The sequence below is a fragment of the Lineus longissimus genome, chromosome 2 (assembly GCF_910592395.1).
Source record: "Lineus longissimus chromosome 2, tnLinLong1.2, whole genome shotgun sequence".
Lineage (NCBI taxonomy): Eukaryota > Metazoa > Nemertea > Pilidiophora > Heteronemertea > Lineidae > Lineus > Lineus longissimus.
The window spans coordinates 8,895,842-8,914,265 of NC_088309.1; the positions used below are offsets into that span (position 1 = coordinate 8,895,842).

At 41.9% G+C, this 18,424-nt stretch overlaps 1 protein-coding gene and 1 long non-coding RNA gene across 7 annotated transcripts in view; one reads left to right on the forward strand and one right to left on the reverse strand.

The window, feature by feature from the left end:
• Positions 1-4,039: 4,039 nt before the first annotated feature.
• LOC135482530 (uncharacterized) lies at positions 4,040-10,093 on the forward strand. Its single transcript, XR_010446229.1, has 3 exons — positions 4,040-5,151; positions 6,359-7,839; positions 9,046-10,093. It is a non-coding gene; the product is annotated as an uncharacterized LOC135482530 (long non-coding RNA).
• A 2,461-nt stretch (positions 10,094-12,554) lies between these two features.
• LOC135482534 (autism susceptibility gene 2 protein-like) overlaps positions 12,555-18,424 on the reverse strand; it is a 157,606-nt gene continuing 151,736 nt past the window's right edge. For all 6 annotated transcript variants that reach the window (XM_064762642.1, XM_064762641.1, XM_064762640.1 and 3 more), the window contains one exon: positions 12,555-18,363. In XM_064762642.1, coding sequence (XP_064618712.1) covers positions 17,427-18,363 — 937 coding nt within the window. In that variant the 3' untranslated portion in view covers positions 12,555-17,426. The remainder of the gene's footprint in view (positions 18,364-18,424) is intronic.

Consider the following 18,424-nt stretch of genomic DNA (forward strand, 5'->3'; position numbering starts at 1 on the left):
AATGAAATGAAGAGTCTGCAATTTGGTGCAATTCCATACAACTGTCGGGTGATTTCGCTCTGAACTTGTGACACTCTGATTGGTCTGAAATAAATCATTATCCCGCCCCTCTGGGAAAAATTTGCAGCCAGATTGCACCATTGCCTGTTACTGTCTGAGAGATGGCAATGTCAGGGGTTCATGACGGTGGTTAAACCTATTGCGAATGGGCAGCACAATTGGGTGTAGGATACTCCGAAACCATTGCACACTCCTGAATCTGCGGTGGGTTGGTACCCCACGTTACGTAAGGAGTAGGTTTCTTGGTAAGACTTGGTCCACGTGAATGGGTCGTGCCTTAAAAATGATGAGAAGTTGCGAATTGACGCCCTGTGAAGTGTCCTTCGACCAACTAGTGCTAATCCGGTCACTGTCTCCAGGTCACCATGCCTCGGTCAATGAGCGGGCGAAGCACCCAATGGCTCCGTCAGGAGTACATCGTCAACTTCAGCCCGTAGTCAAACCGGTACACGCACAAATATCTTAGTTGAGAGTGGGGGACATCAGTAAAGTGCTTCTCATCGGGGTAATACAGTACCACTGTATACAATGACCCCATTTTTTGTTGGATTCATTTCCACTGAGGAGTGGTCGATAATGAGAATTTCAGGCCAGTCTGATTATCACCAGTACAGAGGGCAATTATCTAATAGTTATGTGGCTTTCCCTCAAACTGTATACTCTTTCATGTCAGTTGTAAGTTCGTGTTGCTTGGTAGTGTTCAGGGTCTTTTTGTCGAACAGGCACATCTGCATACCAGTAATTATGTGCAAACATCATTTTTGCTTTGAAGCAATATCGTTGCTACACTCCTAAAGCATTGGCTGCCTTCAGGTCTTTTCTGTGTCGCGGGCAAATCTGCATACCAGTGATTATATGTATAATTAAGTTTTGCTTTGAAGCAATATCAGTGCTACACTTGTGAAGCAGTGGCAGTGTTCAGGTCTTGTCTGCCTCGCTGACATATCTGCATACCAGTAATTATGTGCAGACTTGGCTCTTTCTTTGGAGCAGTACAGTTGTAAGATAAATCCTGTTTGTAATTTTATAAATTAGTTGCTCATTAAGGGCTTACGAAGGTTTTGATGCCTTGCTGGCATATCTGCATACCAGTAAATATGTGCAGATTCATATCTTGCTTTGAAGCAATATTGTTGCTACACTCCTAAAGCGGTGGCAATGTTCAGGTCTTTTCTGCCTCGCTGGCAAATCTGCATACCAGTAATTATGTGCAGACTTGGCTCTTCCTGAGATTGTAGGACTGGGCCCATTGAATGTAACAAAAATAATCGATGCCTATTTACAAATGAAATGAAGAGTCTGCAATTTGGTGCAATTCCATACAACTGTCGGGTGATTTCGCTCTGAACTTGTGACACTCTGATTGGTCTGAAATAAATCATTATCCCGCCCCTCTGGGAAAAATTTGCAGCCAGATTGCACCATTGCCTGTTACTGTCTGAGAGATGGCAATGTCAGGGGTTCATGACGGTGGTTAAACCTATTGCGAATGGGCAGCACAATTGGGTGTAGGATACTCCGAAACCATTGCACACTCCTGAATCTGCGGTGGGTTGGTACCCCACGTTACGTAAGGAGTAGGTTTCTTGGTAAGACTTGGTCCACGTGAATGGGTCGTGCCTTAAAAATGATGAGAAGTTGCGAATTGACGCCCTGTGAAGTGTCCTTCGACCAACTAGTGCTAATCCGGTCACTGTCTCCAGGTCACCATGCCTCGGTCAATGAGCGGGCGAAGCACCCAATGGCTCCGTCAGGAGTACATCGTCAACTTCAGCCCGTAGTCAAACCGGTACACGCACAAATATCTTAGTTGAGAGTGGGGGACATCAGTAAAGTGCTTCTCATCGGGGTAATACAGTACCACTGTATACAATGACCCCATTTTTTGTTGGATTCATTTCCACTGAGGAGTGGTCGATAATGAGAATTTCAGGCCAGTCTGATTATCACCAGTACAGAGGGCAATTATCTAATAGTTATGTGGCTTTCCCTCAAACTGTATACTCTTTCATGTCAGTTGTAAGTTCGTGTTGCTTGGTAGTGTTCAGGGTCTTTTTGTCGAACAGGCACATCTGCATACCAGTAATTATGTGCAAACATCATTTTTGCTTTGAAGCAATATCGTTGCTACACTCCTAAAGCATTGGCTGCCTTCAGGTCTTTTCTGTGTCGCGGGCAAATCTGCATACCAGTGATTATATGTATAATTAAGTTTTGCTTTGAAGCAATATCAGTGCTACACTTGTGAAGCAGTGGCAGTGTTCAGGTCTTGTCTGCCTCGCTGACATATCTGCATACCAGTAATTATGTGCAGACTTGGCTCTTTCTTTGGAGCAGTACAGTTGTAAGATAAATCCTGTTTGTAATTTTATAAATTAGTTGCTCATTAAGGGCTTACGAAGGTTTTGATGCCTTGCTGGCATATCTGCATACCAGTAAATATGTGCAGATTCATATCTTGCTTTGAAGCAATATTGTTGCTACACTCCTAAAGCGGTGGCAATGTTCAGGTCTTTTCTGCCTCGCTGGCAAATCTGCATACCAGTAATTATGTGCAGACTTGGCTCTTCCTGAGATTGTAGGACTGGGCCCATTGAATGTAACAAAAATAATCGATGCCTATTTACAAATGAAATGAAGAGTCTGCATTTTGGTGCAACTCCATACAACTGTCGGGTGATTTCACTCTGAACTTGTGACACTCTGATTGGTCTGAAATAAATCATTGTCCCGCCCCTCTGGGAAAAATTTGCAGCCAGATTGCACCATTGCCTGTTACTGTCTGAGAGATGGCAATGTCAGGGGTTCATGACGGTGGTTAAACCTATTGCGAATGGGCAGCACAATTGGGTGTAGGATACTCCGAAACCATTGCACACTCCTGAATCTGCGGTGGGTTGGTACCCCACGTTACGTAAGGAGTAGGTTTCTTGGTAAGACTTGGTCCACGTGAATGGGTCGTGCCTTAAAAATGATGAGAAGTTGCGAATTGACGCCCTGTGAAGTGTCCTTCGACCAACTAGTGCTAATCCGGTCACTGTCTCCAGGTCACCATGCCTCGGTCAATGAGCGGGCGAAGCACCCAATGGCTCCGTCAGGAGTACATCGTCAACTTCAGCCCGTAGTCAAACCGGTACACGCACAAATATCTTAGTTGAGAGTGGGGGACATCAGTAAAGTGCTTCTCATCGGGGTAATACAGTACCACTGTATACAATGACCCCATTTTTTGTTGGATTCATTTCCACTGAGGAGTGGTCGATAATGAGAATTTCAGGCCAGTCTGATTATCACCAGTACAGAGGGCAATTATCTAATAGTTATGTGGCTTTCCCTCAAACTGTATACTCTTTCATGTCAGTTGTAAGTTCGTGTTGCTTGGTAGTGTTCAGGGTCTTTTTGTCGAACAGGCACATCTGCATACCAGTAATTATGTGCAAACATCATTTTTGCTTTGAAGCAATATCGTTGCTACACTCCTAAAGCATTGGCTGCCTTCAGGTCTTTTCTGTGTCGCGGGCAAATCTGCATACCAGTGATTATATGTATAATTAAGTTTTGCTTTGAAGCAATATCAGTGCTACACTTGTGAAGCAGTGGCAGTGTTCAGGTCTTGTCTGCCTCGCTGACATATCTGCATACCAGTAATTATGTGCAGACTTGGCTCTTTCTTTGGAGCAGTACAGTTGTAAGAAAAAATCCTGTTTGTAATTTTATAAATTAGTTGCTCATTAAGGGCTTACGAAGGTTTTGATGCCTTGGTGGCATATCTGCATACCAGTAAATATGTGCAGATTCATTTCTTGCTTTGAAGCAATATTGTGCTACACTCCTAAAGCGGTGGCAATGTTCAGGTCTTTTCTGCCTCGCTGGCAAATCTGCATACCAGTAATTATGTGCAGACTTGGCTCTTCCTGAGATTGTAGGACTGGGCCCATTGAATGTAACAAAAATAATCGATGCCTATTTACAAATGAAATGAAGAGTCTGCAATTTGGTGCAATTCCATACAACTGTCGGGTGATTTCGCTCTGAACTTGTGACACTCTGATTGGTCTGAAATAAATCATTATCCCGCCCCTCTGGGAAAAATTTGCAGCCAGATTGCACCATTGCCTGTTACTGTCTGAGAGATGGCAATGTCAGGGGTTCATGACGGTGGTTAAACCTATTGCGAATGGGCAGCACAATTGGGTGTAGGATACTCCGAAACCATTGCACACTCCTGAATCTGCGGTGGGTTGGTACCCCACGTTACGTAAGGAGTAGGTTTCTTGGTAAGACTTGGTCCACGTGAATGGGTCGTGCCTTAAAAATGATGAGAAGTTGCGAATTGACGCCCTGTGAAGTGTCCTTCGACCAACTAGTGCTAATCCGGTCACTGTCTCCAGGTCACCATGCCTCGGTCAATGAGCGGGCGAAGCACCCAATGGCTCCGTCAGGAGTACATCGTCAACTTCAGCCCGTAGTCAAACCGGTACACGCACAAATATCTTAGTTGAGAGTGGGGGACATCAGTAAAGTGCTTCTCATCGGGGTAATACAGTACCACTGTATACAATGACCCCATTTTTTGTTGGATTCATTTCCACTGAGGAGTGGTCGATAATGAGAATTTCAGGCCAGTCTGATTATCACCAGTACAGAGGGCAATTATCTAATAGTTATGTGGCTTTCCCTCAAACTGTATACTCTTTCATGTCAGTTGTAAGTTCGTGTTGCTTGGTAGTGTTCAGGGTCTTTTTGTCGAACAGGCACATCTGCATACCAGTAATTATGTGCAAACATCATTTTTGCTTTGAAGCAATATCGTTGCTACACTCCTAAAGCATTGGCTGCCTTCAGGTCTTTTCTGTGTCGCGGGCAAATCTGCATACCAGTGATTATATGTATAATTAAGTTTTGCTTTGAAGCAATATCAGTGCTACACTTGTGAAGCAGTGGCAGTGTTCAGGTCTTGTCTGCCTCGCTGACATATCTGCATACCAGTAATTATGTGCAGACTTGGCTCTTTCTTTGGAGCAGTACAGTTGTAAGAAAAAATCCTGTTTGTAATTTTATAAATTAGTTGCTCATTAAGGGCTTACGAAGGTTTTGATGCCTTGGTGGCATATCTGCATACCAGTAAATATGTGCAGATTCATTTCTTGCTTTGAAGCAATATTGTGCTACACTCCTAAAGCGGTGGCAATGTTCAGGTCTTTTCTGCCTCGCTGGCAAATCTGCATACCAGTAATTATGTGCAGACTTGGCTCTTCCTGAGATTGTAGGACTGGGCCCATTGAATGTAACAAAAATAATCGATGCCTATTTACAAATGAAATGAAGAGTCTGCAATTTGGTGCAATTCCATACAACTGTCGGGTGATTTCGCTCTGAACTTGTGACACTCTGATTGGTCTGAAATAAATCATTATCCCGCCCCTCTGGGAAAAATTTGCAGCCAGATTGCACCATTGCCTGTTACTGTCTGAGAGATGGCAATGTCAGGGGTTCATGACGGTGGTTAAACCTATTGCGAATGGGCAGCACAATTGGGTGTAGGATACTCCGAAACCATTGCACACTCCTGAATCTGCGGTGGGTTGGTACCCCACGTTACGTAAGGAGTAGGTTTCTTGGTAAGACTTGGTCCACGTGAATGGGTCGTGCCTTAAAAATGATGAGAAGTTGCGAATTGACGCCCTGTGAAGTGTCCTTCGACCAACTAGTGCTAATCCGGTCACTGTCTCCAGGTCACCATGCCTCGGTCAATGAGCGGGCGAAGCACCCAATGGCTCCGTCAGGAGTACATCGTCAACTTCAGCCCGTAGTCAAACCGGTACACGCACAAATATCTTAGTTGAGAGTGGGGGACATCAGTAAAGTGCTTCTCATCGGGGTAATACAGTACCACTGTATACAATGACCCCATTTTTTGTTGGATTCATTTCCACTGAGGAGTGGTCGATAATGAGAATTTCAGGCCAGTCTGATTATCACCAGTACAGAGGGCAATTATCTAATAGTTATGTGGCTTTCCCTCAAACTGTATACTCTTTCATGTCAGTTGTAAGTTCGTGTTGCTTGGTAGTGTTCAGGGTCTTTTTGTCGAACAGGCACATCTGCATACCAGTAATTATGTGCAAACATCATTTTTGCTTTGAAGCAATATCGTTGCTACACTCCTAAAGCATTGGCTGCCTTCAGGTCTTTTCTGTGTCGCGGGCAAATCTGCATACCAGTGATTATATGTATAATTAAGTTTTGCTTTGAAGCAATATCAGTGCTACACTTGTGAAGCAGTGGCAGTGTTCAGGTCTTGTCTGCCTCGCTGACATATCTGCATACCAGTAATTATGTGCAGACTTGGCTCTTTCTTTGGAGCAGTACAGTTGTAAGATAAATCCTGTTTGTAATTTTATAAATTAGTTGCTCATTAAGGGCTTACGAAGGTTTTGATGCCTTGCTGGCATATCTGCATACCAGTAAATATGTGCAGATTCATATCTTGCTTTGAAGCAATATTGTTGCTACACTCCTAAAGCGGTGGCAATGTTCAGGTCTTTTCTGCCTCGCTGGCAAATCTGCATACCAGTAATTATGTGCAGACTTGGCTCTTCCTGAGATTGTAGGACTGGGCCCATTGAATGTAACAAAAATAATCGATGCCTATTTACAAATGAAATGAAGAGTCTGCATTTTGGTGCAACTCCATACAACTGTCGGGTGATTTCACTCTGAACTTGTGACACTCTGATTGGTCTGAAATAAATCATTGTCCCGCCCCTCTGGGAAAAATTTGCAGCCAGATTGCACCATTGCCTGTTACTGTCTGAGAGATGGCAATGTCAGGGGTTCATGACGGTGGTTAAACCTATTGCGAATGGGCAGCACAATTGGGTGTAGGATACTCCGAAACCATTGCACACTCCTGAATCTGCGGTGGGTTGGTACCCCACGTTACGTAAGGAGTAGGTTTCTTGGTAAGACTTGGTCCACGTGAATGGGTCGTGCCTTAAAAATGATGAGAAGTTGCGAATTGACGCCCTGTGAAGTGTCCTTCGACCAACTAGTGCTAATCCGGTCACTGTCTCCAGGTCACCATGCCTCGGTCAATGAGCGGGCGAAGCACCCAATGGCTCCGTCAGGAGTACATCGTCAACTTCAGCCCGTAGTCAAACCGGTACACGCACAAATATCTTAGTTGAGAGTGGGGGACATCAGTAAAGTGCTTCTCATCGGGGTAATACAGTACCACTGTATACAATGACCCCATTTTTTGTTGGATTCATTTCCACTGAGGAGTGGTCGATAATGAGAATTTCAGGCCAGTCTGATTATCACCAGTACAGAGGGCAATTATCTAATAGTTATGTGGCTTTCCCTCAAACTGTATACTCTTTCATGTCAGTTGTAAGTTCGTGTTGCTTGGTAGTGTTCAGGGTCTTTTTGTCGAACAGGCACATCTGCATACCAGTAATTATGTGCAAACATCATTTTTGCTTTGAAGCAATATCGTTGCTACACTCCTAAAGCATTGGCTGCCTTCAGGTCTTTTCTGTGTCGCGGGCAAATCTGCATACCAGTGATTATATGTATAATTAAGTTTTGCTTTGAAGCAATATCAGTGCTACACTTGTGAAGCAGTGGCAGTGTTCAGGTCTTGTCTGCCTCGCTGACATATCTGCATACCAGTAATTATGTGCAGACTTGGCTCTTTCTTTGGAGCAGTACAGTTGTAAGAAAAAATCCTGTTTGTAATTTTATAAATTAGTTGCTCATTAAGGGCTTACGAAGGTTTTGATGCCTTGGTGGCATATCTGCATACCAGTAAATATGTGCAGATTCATTTCTTGCTTTGAAGCAATATTGTGCTACACTCCTAAAGCGGTGGCAATGTTCAGGTCTTTTCTGCCTCGCTGGCAAATCTGCATACCAGTAATTATGTGCAGACTTGGCTCTTCCTGAGATTGTAGGACTGGGTCCATTGAATGTAACAAAAATAATCGATGCCTATTTACAAATGAAATGAAGAGTCTGCATTTTGGTGCAACTCCATACAACTGTCGGGTGATTTCGCTCTGAACTTGTGACACTCTGATCGGTCTGAAAAAATCATTATCCCGCCCCTTTGGGAAAAATTTGCAGCCAGATTGCACCATTGCCTGTTACTGTCTGAGAGATGGCAATGTCAGGGGTTCATGACGGTGGTTAAACCTATTGCGAATGGGCAGCACAATTGGGTGTAGGATACTCCGAAACCATTGCACACTCCTGAATCTGCGGTGGGTTGGTACCCCACGCTACGTAAGGAGTAGGTTTCTTGGTAAGACTTGGTCCACGTGAATGGGTCGTGCCTTAAAAATGATGAGAAGTTGCGAATTGACGCCCTGTGAAGTGTCCTTCGACCAACTAGTGCTAATCCGGTCACTGTCTCCAGGTCACCATGCCTCGGTCAATGAGCGGGCGAAGCACCCAATGGCTCCGTCAGGAGTACATCGTCAACTTCAGCCCGTAGTCAAACCGGTACACGCACAAATATCTTAGTTGAGAGTGGGGGACATCAGTAAAGTGCTTCTCATCGGGGTAATACAGTACCACTGTATACAATGACCCCATTTTTTGTTGGATTCATTTCCACTGAGGAGTGGTCGATAATGAGAATTTCAGGCCAGTCTGATTATCACCAGTACAGAGGGCAATTATCTAATAGTTATGTGGCTTTCCCTCAAACTGTATACTCTTTCATGTCAGTTGTAAATTAGTGTTGCTTGGTAGTGTTCAGGGTCTTTTTGTCGAACAGGCACATCTGCATACCAGTAATGATGTGCAGACATCATTTTTGCTTTGAAGCAATATCGTTGCTACACTCCTAAAGCAGTGGCTGTCTTCAGGTCTTTTCTGTGTCGCAGGGAAATCTGCATACCAGTGATTATATGTATAATTAAGTTTTGCCTTGAAGCAATATCAGTGCTACACTTGTGAAGCAGTGGCAGTGTTCAGGTCTTGTCTGCCTCGCTGACATATCTGCATACCAGTAATTATGTGCAGACTTGGCTCTTTCTTTTGAGCAGTACAGTTGTAAGAAAAAATCCTGTTTGTAATTTTATAAATTAGTTGCTCATTAAGGGCTTACGAAGGTTTTGATGCCTTGGTGGCATATCTGCATACCAGTAAATATGTGCAGATTCATTTCTTGCTTTGAAGCAATATTGTTGCTACACTCCTAAAGCGGTGGCAATGTTCAGGTCTTTTCTGCCTCGCTGGCAAATCTGCATACCAGTTATTATGTGCAGACTTGGCTCTTCCTGAGATTGTAGTACTTGGCCCATTGAATGTAACAAAAATAATCGATGCCTATTTACAAATGAAATGAAGAGTCTGCATTTTGGTGCAACTCCATATAACTGTCGGGTGATTTCGCTCTGAACTTGTGACACTCTGATCGGTCTGAAATAAATCATTATCCCGCCCCTCTGGGAAAAATTTGCAGCCAGATTGCACCATTGCCTGTTACTGTCTGAGAGATGGCAATGTCAGGGGTTCATGACGGTGGTTAAACCTATTGCGAATGGGCAGCACAATTGGGTGTAGGATATTCCGAAACCATTGCACACTCCTGAAGCTGCGGTGGGTTGGTACCCCACGCTACGTAAGGAGTAGGTTTCTGGGTAAGACTTGGTCCACGTGAATGGGTCGTGCCTTAAAAATGATGAGAAGTTGCGAATTGACGCCCTGTGAAGTGTCCTTCGACCAACTAGTGCTAATCCGGTCACTGTCTCCAGGTCACCATGCCTCGGTCAATGAGCGGGCGAAGCACCCAATGGCTCCGTCAGGAGTACATCGTCAACTTCAGCCCGTAGTCAAACCGGTACACGCACAAATATCTTAGTTGAGAGTGGGGGACATCAGTAAAGTGCTTCTCATCGGGGTAATACAGTACCACTGTATACAATGACCCCATTTTTTGTTGGATTCATTTCCACTGAGGAGTGGTCGATAATGAGAATTTCAGGCCAGTCTGATTATCACCAGTACAGAGGGCAATTATCTAATACAGTGGAACCCCGGTCGGCGACCACCTCAGTAACGCGACCACCCCGCGAACACGACCAAAATTCTCCGGTCCCGAATGGTTTTCTCTCTAATTCTCATTAACTGGCCCTCGCTAACACGACCACCCCGGTACCCAGACCGCGACCACCAGCTTGGTCGGTCCCAAACTGCAAATTAACCCCGCTAACGCGACCATGAGGCCTAATTGCCGTAATCAACCATGACCGCATCGTATCAATTGGCACCTTCTCGCAAATCCGTGTTGATAGTTAGCACCTCGAACACAATGACCATGGGAATCCATATGAAAATAAATGATGTGTAAGTGAGTTTGATCAAATGTAAGCGCAAATAAAATGAAGAATAAACTTTCTTTTCGACTCACGGTTTGTTTTTCATCATTTAGTATTAAATGATGTCAAGAGGCATGCACACGTAGTTTTTAGGACAAATAAATTATGTTGATTAGTAAGAGTACCGATACTCAAAGTAAAGAATGCTTACTACGTCGTAATATTGATAAAATACGTTTTTAAAAAGATGATTTAATCAGTACCAGTTCAAATTGGCTGAAGTTAAAGCAGGAAGACATCAGGAATAATTCTCAACATCTTCTCACATCACCTCTCTCAATGTTAGCGGGAATATTAGCTTGACATCAAGAAGGGCAGCTGCCGATGGTGTGAATGACATGCTTGCTCTAATTAGCATGCTCAAGTTTTAATGTAATGTTTGGTCTAATTAGCTCTCGTCAGTTTATTTACTCATTTACATAAGTTGTAAATTAAACGCAAAACACTCAAGAAAATGATTTTTTATTCGTGATATACACACAAATTATCGAATCACCCGGTGGCGTAGTCATTAATGCATGTCAATGTACACACAGCATATCTGCTAGGACGATGTTTTGGCGGGAAAACCTACTTATGATTCTTAAATTCACTAACGCGACCACCCCGGTAACACGACCACTTCGGCTTAGTCCCTTGGGAGGTCGTGTTACCGGGGTTCCACTGTAGTTATGTGGCTTTCCTTCAAACTGTATACTCTTTCGTGTCATTTATAAATTAGTGTTGCTTGTTTTACCTCGCATCTCATAGGAAGAAAGAATAGTCGGGTGGTGTCCTGATGCTCCCTGTTGTAGGTCTTTGACTGGAGATCATAATCACTCCGTATAGTTCTGTGACTACCAGAAGCAGGTTTTATGGTGGACTTTTTTAGAAAAGCCCTATTCAATTTCCCTAAAGATGATTTCTTCTACCACACAACTTTTAGCCTATTTCAGGGCGTGTTTAGACACAAGTCTAATCCCAATCTCAATAATAAATATTTCTTTGTGTCATTGCTCTTAGCAAATCCACTGATATTGCAGTAAGACAAACCTACTTATTTGTGGACCATTAATTCAGGTAATGGCATGGTCAAAACTGTTCCAGGAAACAAAGTCTCACTCATTATATTTTTGTTCTACGAATTTCATGTTCATGCATAGCTATTTTGTTGGCTTTATATATATATATTTTTTGTATTGGTAGAGGCGTGTTATTATCTTTACTTTCGTCTTAGCCAGAGCATGCCTCAACCTACCCCTGGATTATTTGTATGTGTAGTATTTAGCTTACCTAAGTCAAGTTTGGGAAGCTAACACGATTGCCAAATTAGCTTGATTAATGTTATGCAATCAGTAATTAGTACTTTTCATGTTAAATCAAATGCTGTATATCCGACATTCAGGACTGGCACTCCAACCTGGGAACACTTATACCAGAATTGGATCCCAGTTTTGTGATTTGTGAATGTATTATTAACACCTGGACTTGAAAATATATCATTTAGAAGGGATTTCCATCTTCAAGTATTTATTGAACATTATTGAGCTAGTAGTCCACCCCGAATTTCCATCATATTACAGGCCAATTTAGGCCTACAACCTGTCGTTGTAAATTTTAATAAAATTATAAGCAAGTGTCATTTTGTTTGCTTTAGTTTTTATGGCGTTGTATTGTTAGATCAGAGCTGCAGTAGAAACAAATAAGCAGAAGAAATTCTTTGTAGGGACTGGTCTCTGCATCTGGGTCCGGGTAAACTAGTATTGCTCTAAAAAACAGCGTTTTTTAGAATCTATTAATGAGATGTCCAGGGTAAAATTGATACTAGTAATGGATGCATGAAATCTCGACCCCCCCTGGAGTGTACACCTAAATGAGTAGTCCTTTGCACACCATAACTGTTCAAGCGCTGCTGAACACGGATCTGGGCCATCTGGCAAAAGAAGCTGGTGATTCTTTCAAGTGACTCCGTTGGTGAATGAGAAGAGCAAGGGGCAGCGGCAGTCCCCAAAGGGAGGACCACAATCACCTACGATCAACAGGTGGGCCACAAATTATTGCTGTCTCTGTAGTTATGTGCCATTTAAGAGGGAGAGAATCAGAACAAGAACAATAACAAGAATATTCGCAACATTTTCAATGTTTATTTTATTCATGTCTCCGTTTCTATACTCTAAATAGAAACATCTTTTTTTACTGTACAGATTTCAGTTTGGTTTTGACAAAACAATACACATAGAAGGACAACCCTTTCTTGAGACTTTTAATACAAAATGTACCATAAATAATAATTGTTTGCATTCTGGGCAGCAGTCAATTCCTCTCCTCAATTATTTGTGTTCTCAAGGAATTCATTCTTTAATAGGGCAGAGAAACTGGTTGGTTCAATATGGCAACAATAGGTGACAGTACAGTTATACAGGGCATATTCGCTATTTTATTCACTTTTCTTGCCTATTTACATATGAGCAGACGTAGAAAACCACAGCAAATGCTTAATGAAACTGCAGTTTTTTTCCACTCCTGTTTGAAGATTAAGTGCACATGACAGAGAGGTGAACAAAGCGAATACATCCTGGAGCTGTACAAATCAAGAAAACCCACTTTGTATAGATTATGATAAATTCTACAAAAGACGACAACATCTATTGATAAGGTTTGGCCTTCTCAAGAAACACAGTCACCACTCCATATCAAGCAGTAACCAAAAAACTATCTGATCCAAAAGATCATGTTTCAGGTCCCAGTAAATTAAATACAGCACACAGAAACTTCATTCGTCATATTGGCAAACGCAGAGAAGGAAGTGTCATTACATGCAACACTACCCAAATAAATTACATAAATATTCATAAACATTATGTATCACTTAAAAAAAGAGATTTCTTCCTCCATTTTCACAATACTTTCAAACCATTATTCAGCAAAGAAGACTGAATACTGAAAAACAAAGATATAGGGTGTATATTGTTAAGCCTGCCGGACACTCGCAGGATCAGTAATGCTCACTATTAAACACGCGCAAGAACTGAAAATGTACCAAGCATACTCAGCACTTTTTTAACAACAATGCAGCCATTAGTTCAGATTTTCCTCCGGAAGAAAATTAGCACTTACATTCATTTCCCTAATTATAATGCTTCATTTTATAAGATAGGAGCACATGTGGTCAGTGAAGTCACAGCACAGGTAACTGTTATTACAACATCACAAATTTCAGTGATTTGATTAAACAGCGAACAACAGTAACATCATCATACCACTGATAACAATGCCACAGGTATCAGTGATGTTGCAGCGTTACACTGGTACCTGTGGTGTTGTGACATCACTGGTACCTTTGGCGTTGTGACACCAATGGTACCTTTGTGATATTGTGACATCACTGGTACCTTTGGTGTTGTGACACCACTGGTACCGTTAGTGTTGTGACATCACTGGTACCTGTACATAGTGTTGTTGTACCACACGTACATGTGTTGTTAACTGGTACCTGTACATAGTGTTGTTGTACCACACATACATGTGTTGTTGTCAAAGAACACACCAGACAGTGATGTGACAAAACTATTGCTACCAGCGAGTTGCAACACTTCGCTTTGGAAGCAAATGCCAACAAATATAGTGGACCTTATGTGAGTGGTAAGCAATTTATGTCATTAAGTGCATGAGCTGGTCGAAAGCTTGGAGCGGTCGATTTTTAGGTAATAATCATCCACAAAAAGTGGGTTAAATAGAGTACAGTATATTCTACGGCTTTGTGATCACAATGACATTATTTATTTTTTTGCGTGCACTTAATAGGTAGTTGCACTGAAAGAGATCTGGAGAGCTAAACTGGAAGTGCATGAATTGGGCTGAGTTAGGCTGCTTCGATACAATATCTGGATGATTGAAATAGAAGAAATGCATTATCAATTCATAATGTAGAGCGAGTTTATATTAATTATTCGTTTGACACTTTACCCCTTATTATAAAGTCCTGTCATCAATACTGAGACACCTTGTGAGTCATGAATTTGGCAGAGTAGGCTTGCCTCATTAGAATGCTCAAGACAGATATGAAACATGTTGTTTTAGGAGCAGGTGGGCAGACATATGACTAACAGTTTATTCCTGCGTTAAAGATTGACCCAATTCTGATATTTTATGCCTGTGACAACAGATATGCAACCATTAGTCAAGTTTAAGACAAATTTTATCGTCAGAATGTTAGGTGGTATCATCCAAGATAATGCTGGAGGTTTTCTAGACCCAACGGGTTAGTGTGAGCAATGTCAAAAGTTTGTATTTCTATCGACAGCATCAAAACACAAATACATCACTGTTTTCAAGCGTACCCAGCTATGCACCCAGGGAGAAGAGTCTTTTATCACATTCTTTGTTATACAGGTCGTTTCAATACCATTTAGGCACGTTTTTCATTGGCTATACACCAGTGGCAATAAAATGTGCACTTGTCCACCCTAGATACATGCAATAAAGGACATAACCATTGGACTCTTCTTGCTGTCAGTATAGCAGCGTATGTTTGTGACACACTTGTCCACATTGTAGTACATGTAATTACGCAGGTATAAGAGAAAAGATTAAAATCCTAGCAAAAGAGCCAAGATGCACTATGTGCCAAAGGCTTTCACAGATACGCAACTTAATCAGGGCATATTAACACCTTCAGCGCTGAACCACGTAGATATACGTGGCCCAAATCCCCCCTCCCCTTTGAGCTGGCCATCGGAGTCTCATGGACTTCATGAAAGAACTACGCCATCGCCATCTTCCGGGCAAGGTAGAAACTGAAAATAGGTTTTTTCAGTTCCTATCTTTCCCTGAAGATGGCGACGCCATCGCCATCTTTAATGCACGGTAGGTTCCCTCTTTGCCCTGAAGATGGCGATGGCGTAGTTCTATCATGAAGTACACTAGACTCCGATAACCAGCTCAAAGAGGGGGGGATATTTGGGCAACGTAGATCTACGTGGTTCGGCGCCGAAGGTGTTAATCGGTGTGAGTGTTCCCAAATGTGTCAAAGGTATAATTCATATGTAATAAATAAATTACAGAACCAATGAGTGAATGGATGCAATAAGCATATACATGTACCAGTTTCTCTGCAATGACACTTGTAAATCATCTATCAATATTTAGCTTTCTAGTTTTAGGCTTGGGCATACTTGGAAGAATCTGAAACAGTAGACTGTACATAGACTTCCCACCCCGTCTTTCCAGAGACTTTTCAGCCAAATTTGAAAAAAATCATATTTCATGAAAATGTTTGTCATGCGAGTTCAATCATTTGAATACAACATATAACGTTTTGAGATCACAAAGTACAATTTACTGCTTTGGGGTGCCTTTGAGGCATAGACAATCACCTTATAAGTTGGCTAATTGATAGTGACAGTTGACAGAATGTCCCTAAAAAGAACTGCATAACCTTTTTCTGAAAAGGGTGTGTTGTTACTCATTTGAAAATATGGTACATTTAAAAAGAACCACAAATTGCATTTCAATTTCACCTGAACCAAGTAGCTGTACGTAGGAATGGCTATGGCACGTCTCATCTTGGTCAAGTCAACTTGAAATGATCACTACAGAATATTTCTAGTCCCTACAAAACACACCAAGGCTTTTTGACAAAACGGCAGTTGCTTACAAATATTTATTAGTGAAATATAAAAAGGGGTTTGCAACAAACCAAAGGGTCCCGCACACAGTCTTCTACACCTAGGGTACAATAAGAATTGAGTAGTAAATTATGCAGATCAACACCAATCTCAATTAATGTGTAGGTATGCCTTGAACCATTGACGTCTGCTCACGGAAAAAATGACTGCTGTTGGAAGTCAAGCCTGGTTCCTGAACTTTCAACAAACAACATTTACTTTGCAACTGCTCTAGATAGTTAAACCCTCATATGACAACAGCATTCTATCAGATTTCATTTTTCATGTAGACTAAACATTAAGCATCAAATTTTGTTTGTGATTTTTGAGGTAAACAATGAACAATAAATTTGTGTAAATTTCTACTCTTATGCATTAACCATTAAATTAGCAGCAAATGCAGAGTTCTGTCTATCGCCAAATGACAATAAATCAATTTGCAAACATTTCAACGTTTGCAGTATGCCCATATACATCAACAGCGTGGAGTACAGAATACCAGGTTTCGTTTTTTATTTGATGAATGCCAAGCAATCTGGACCTTGTACTTGCAGGCCACTCTGACTGAGATTATGACTTCAAAAATATCATAGAAAATCAAATTTATTTCGTCTACTCTATTTCATGGTCTAAAGCAGATAGCAAAGCAAATGCTGCCGTTCAGAAGATTACAATATCCATAAACTTTCTGTCTGCTTCTCACAGGGTACACAAATCTCTCAACATTCACAGGACTCGACGCCTTTTGAGAAATTCTCATAAAAATACATTTTTTTGAAGAAACTGTAAGCGCTTTTTTTCTCAGATGTCCTCAAAAACATTATATTTTTAAGGAAGTTTCATAAAGCTGACCTTTCCACGAATTCTGAATTCATCGAAAAGCGTCACCAAAAGTCCCATCAAGTTAAACATCTTTGATTAACTGCAACCAAACGAAATCCCTGCCATCTCTTTTCTGAAAGCGTCAGGCCGCTATCACGAGAAATGCCCGTCAGCGAACCAATGAGCAAAACAATCATCACATCCAAAAAAACATATAGATTACCATCCGGTAACGCGAAAACCCAATACTTTCACAACTAGCACTTTATACATCCAAGGCATTATACAATTATTTCATATAATTTCATCTTTTATAGTACAATAATTAATCTGTCTTTGCCAAAATGTACTGGGTACCACGTTACCTATTAACTTCCTGTACAGTCGTTTCCAGTCAATATCCTAGCACTTTCTGAAAACTGTAAAAAATTTGAACACCATGGCATCTGAGGATAATTATTTGTATATAACAAATAAAGTTTAACGGCTTATGGAGATTTATCCAGTACTACCTGGACTCTGCCCCCACTGCCACTACATCTGCAGAATTAGTCACTGGCTTCTCTTTGGAATTTTGTTCGCTAGTTGTCGAGTTTGTGATTGAGTTGGTCTCTTTTGATTTAGTGGCGGTTGGGGAGTTGGCACGACTGCGGGGTTGGCTAACTGCTGCACTTGAGGGAATAAGTGGCGGTGGTCCCCCAACAGCACTGGAGGGAGAATTACTTTTACTCGTACTGTTGTGGTTGACAGTCACAGGACTGCCCGATCGTCCATATATATTCCCTGACGTTACGGCAATATACGGGTCAGCAGGTTTAAGCGGTGGAATTTTATTCCTGTCATAGTCATTTTTTTCCCGTTCCCGTTCCATTTGGGCGAATCTCTCCATATCCCGCCGTTGTTCAACATGTAATCTTTCCCGCATAAGTAGTTCCTGGTGTTCCAACTTATAGCGTTCCATATCCAATGGCGATGCCAACGGATTTGGAAAGCGGTAACCTAATCGCTCACGTTCAAATTCTTTCTGAAGATCTAAACGCGGCTGTAAGTCCATTCGTTCAAACGGATTCCATATAATTGGCATTCGTTCTGGCAGTGCGTGGTATGGATTTACTAACCTCGACCGATCTAGCATCGACAATGGATGCGGTGCAGATGCAGCCTGCGATAAAAGATCATTTCGTTTGTCATTTAATACGGCGATTGCATCGTCCTTCCGTTCATCCTTTAACCGAAGATCATTTGATTTACTGTCATGTGAGCTAGCACTGTCAAAGGCACTGTCACTTTTGCCACCGTCCCGCAAGTCATCCCGGCCGTTCCTGATAGGTGATCTTGACCTTGGCCTATCCAAGTCTGACCTTGGACGATCCCTATTACGATCATAGTCTATACTATTCCTCCTTTCGGGTGAATTCCGACTTAACGTTCGACTATCTCGATCCCTGAAATAAGAGAAGGAAAACATCAAGAATTGCAAGTGATACACAAACACAAAATTCTTTA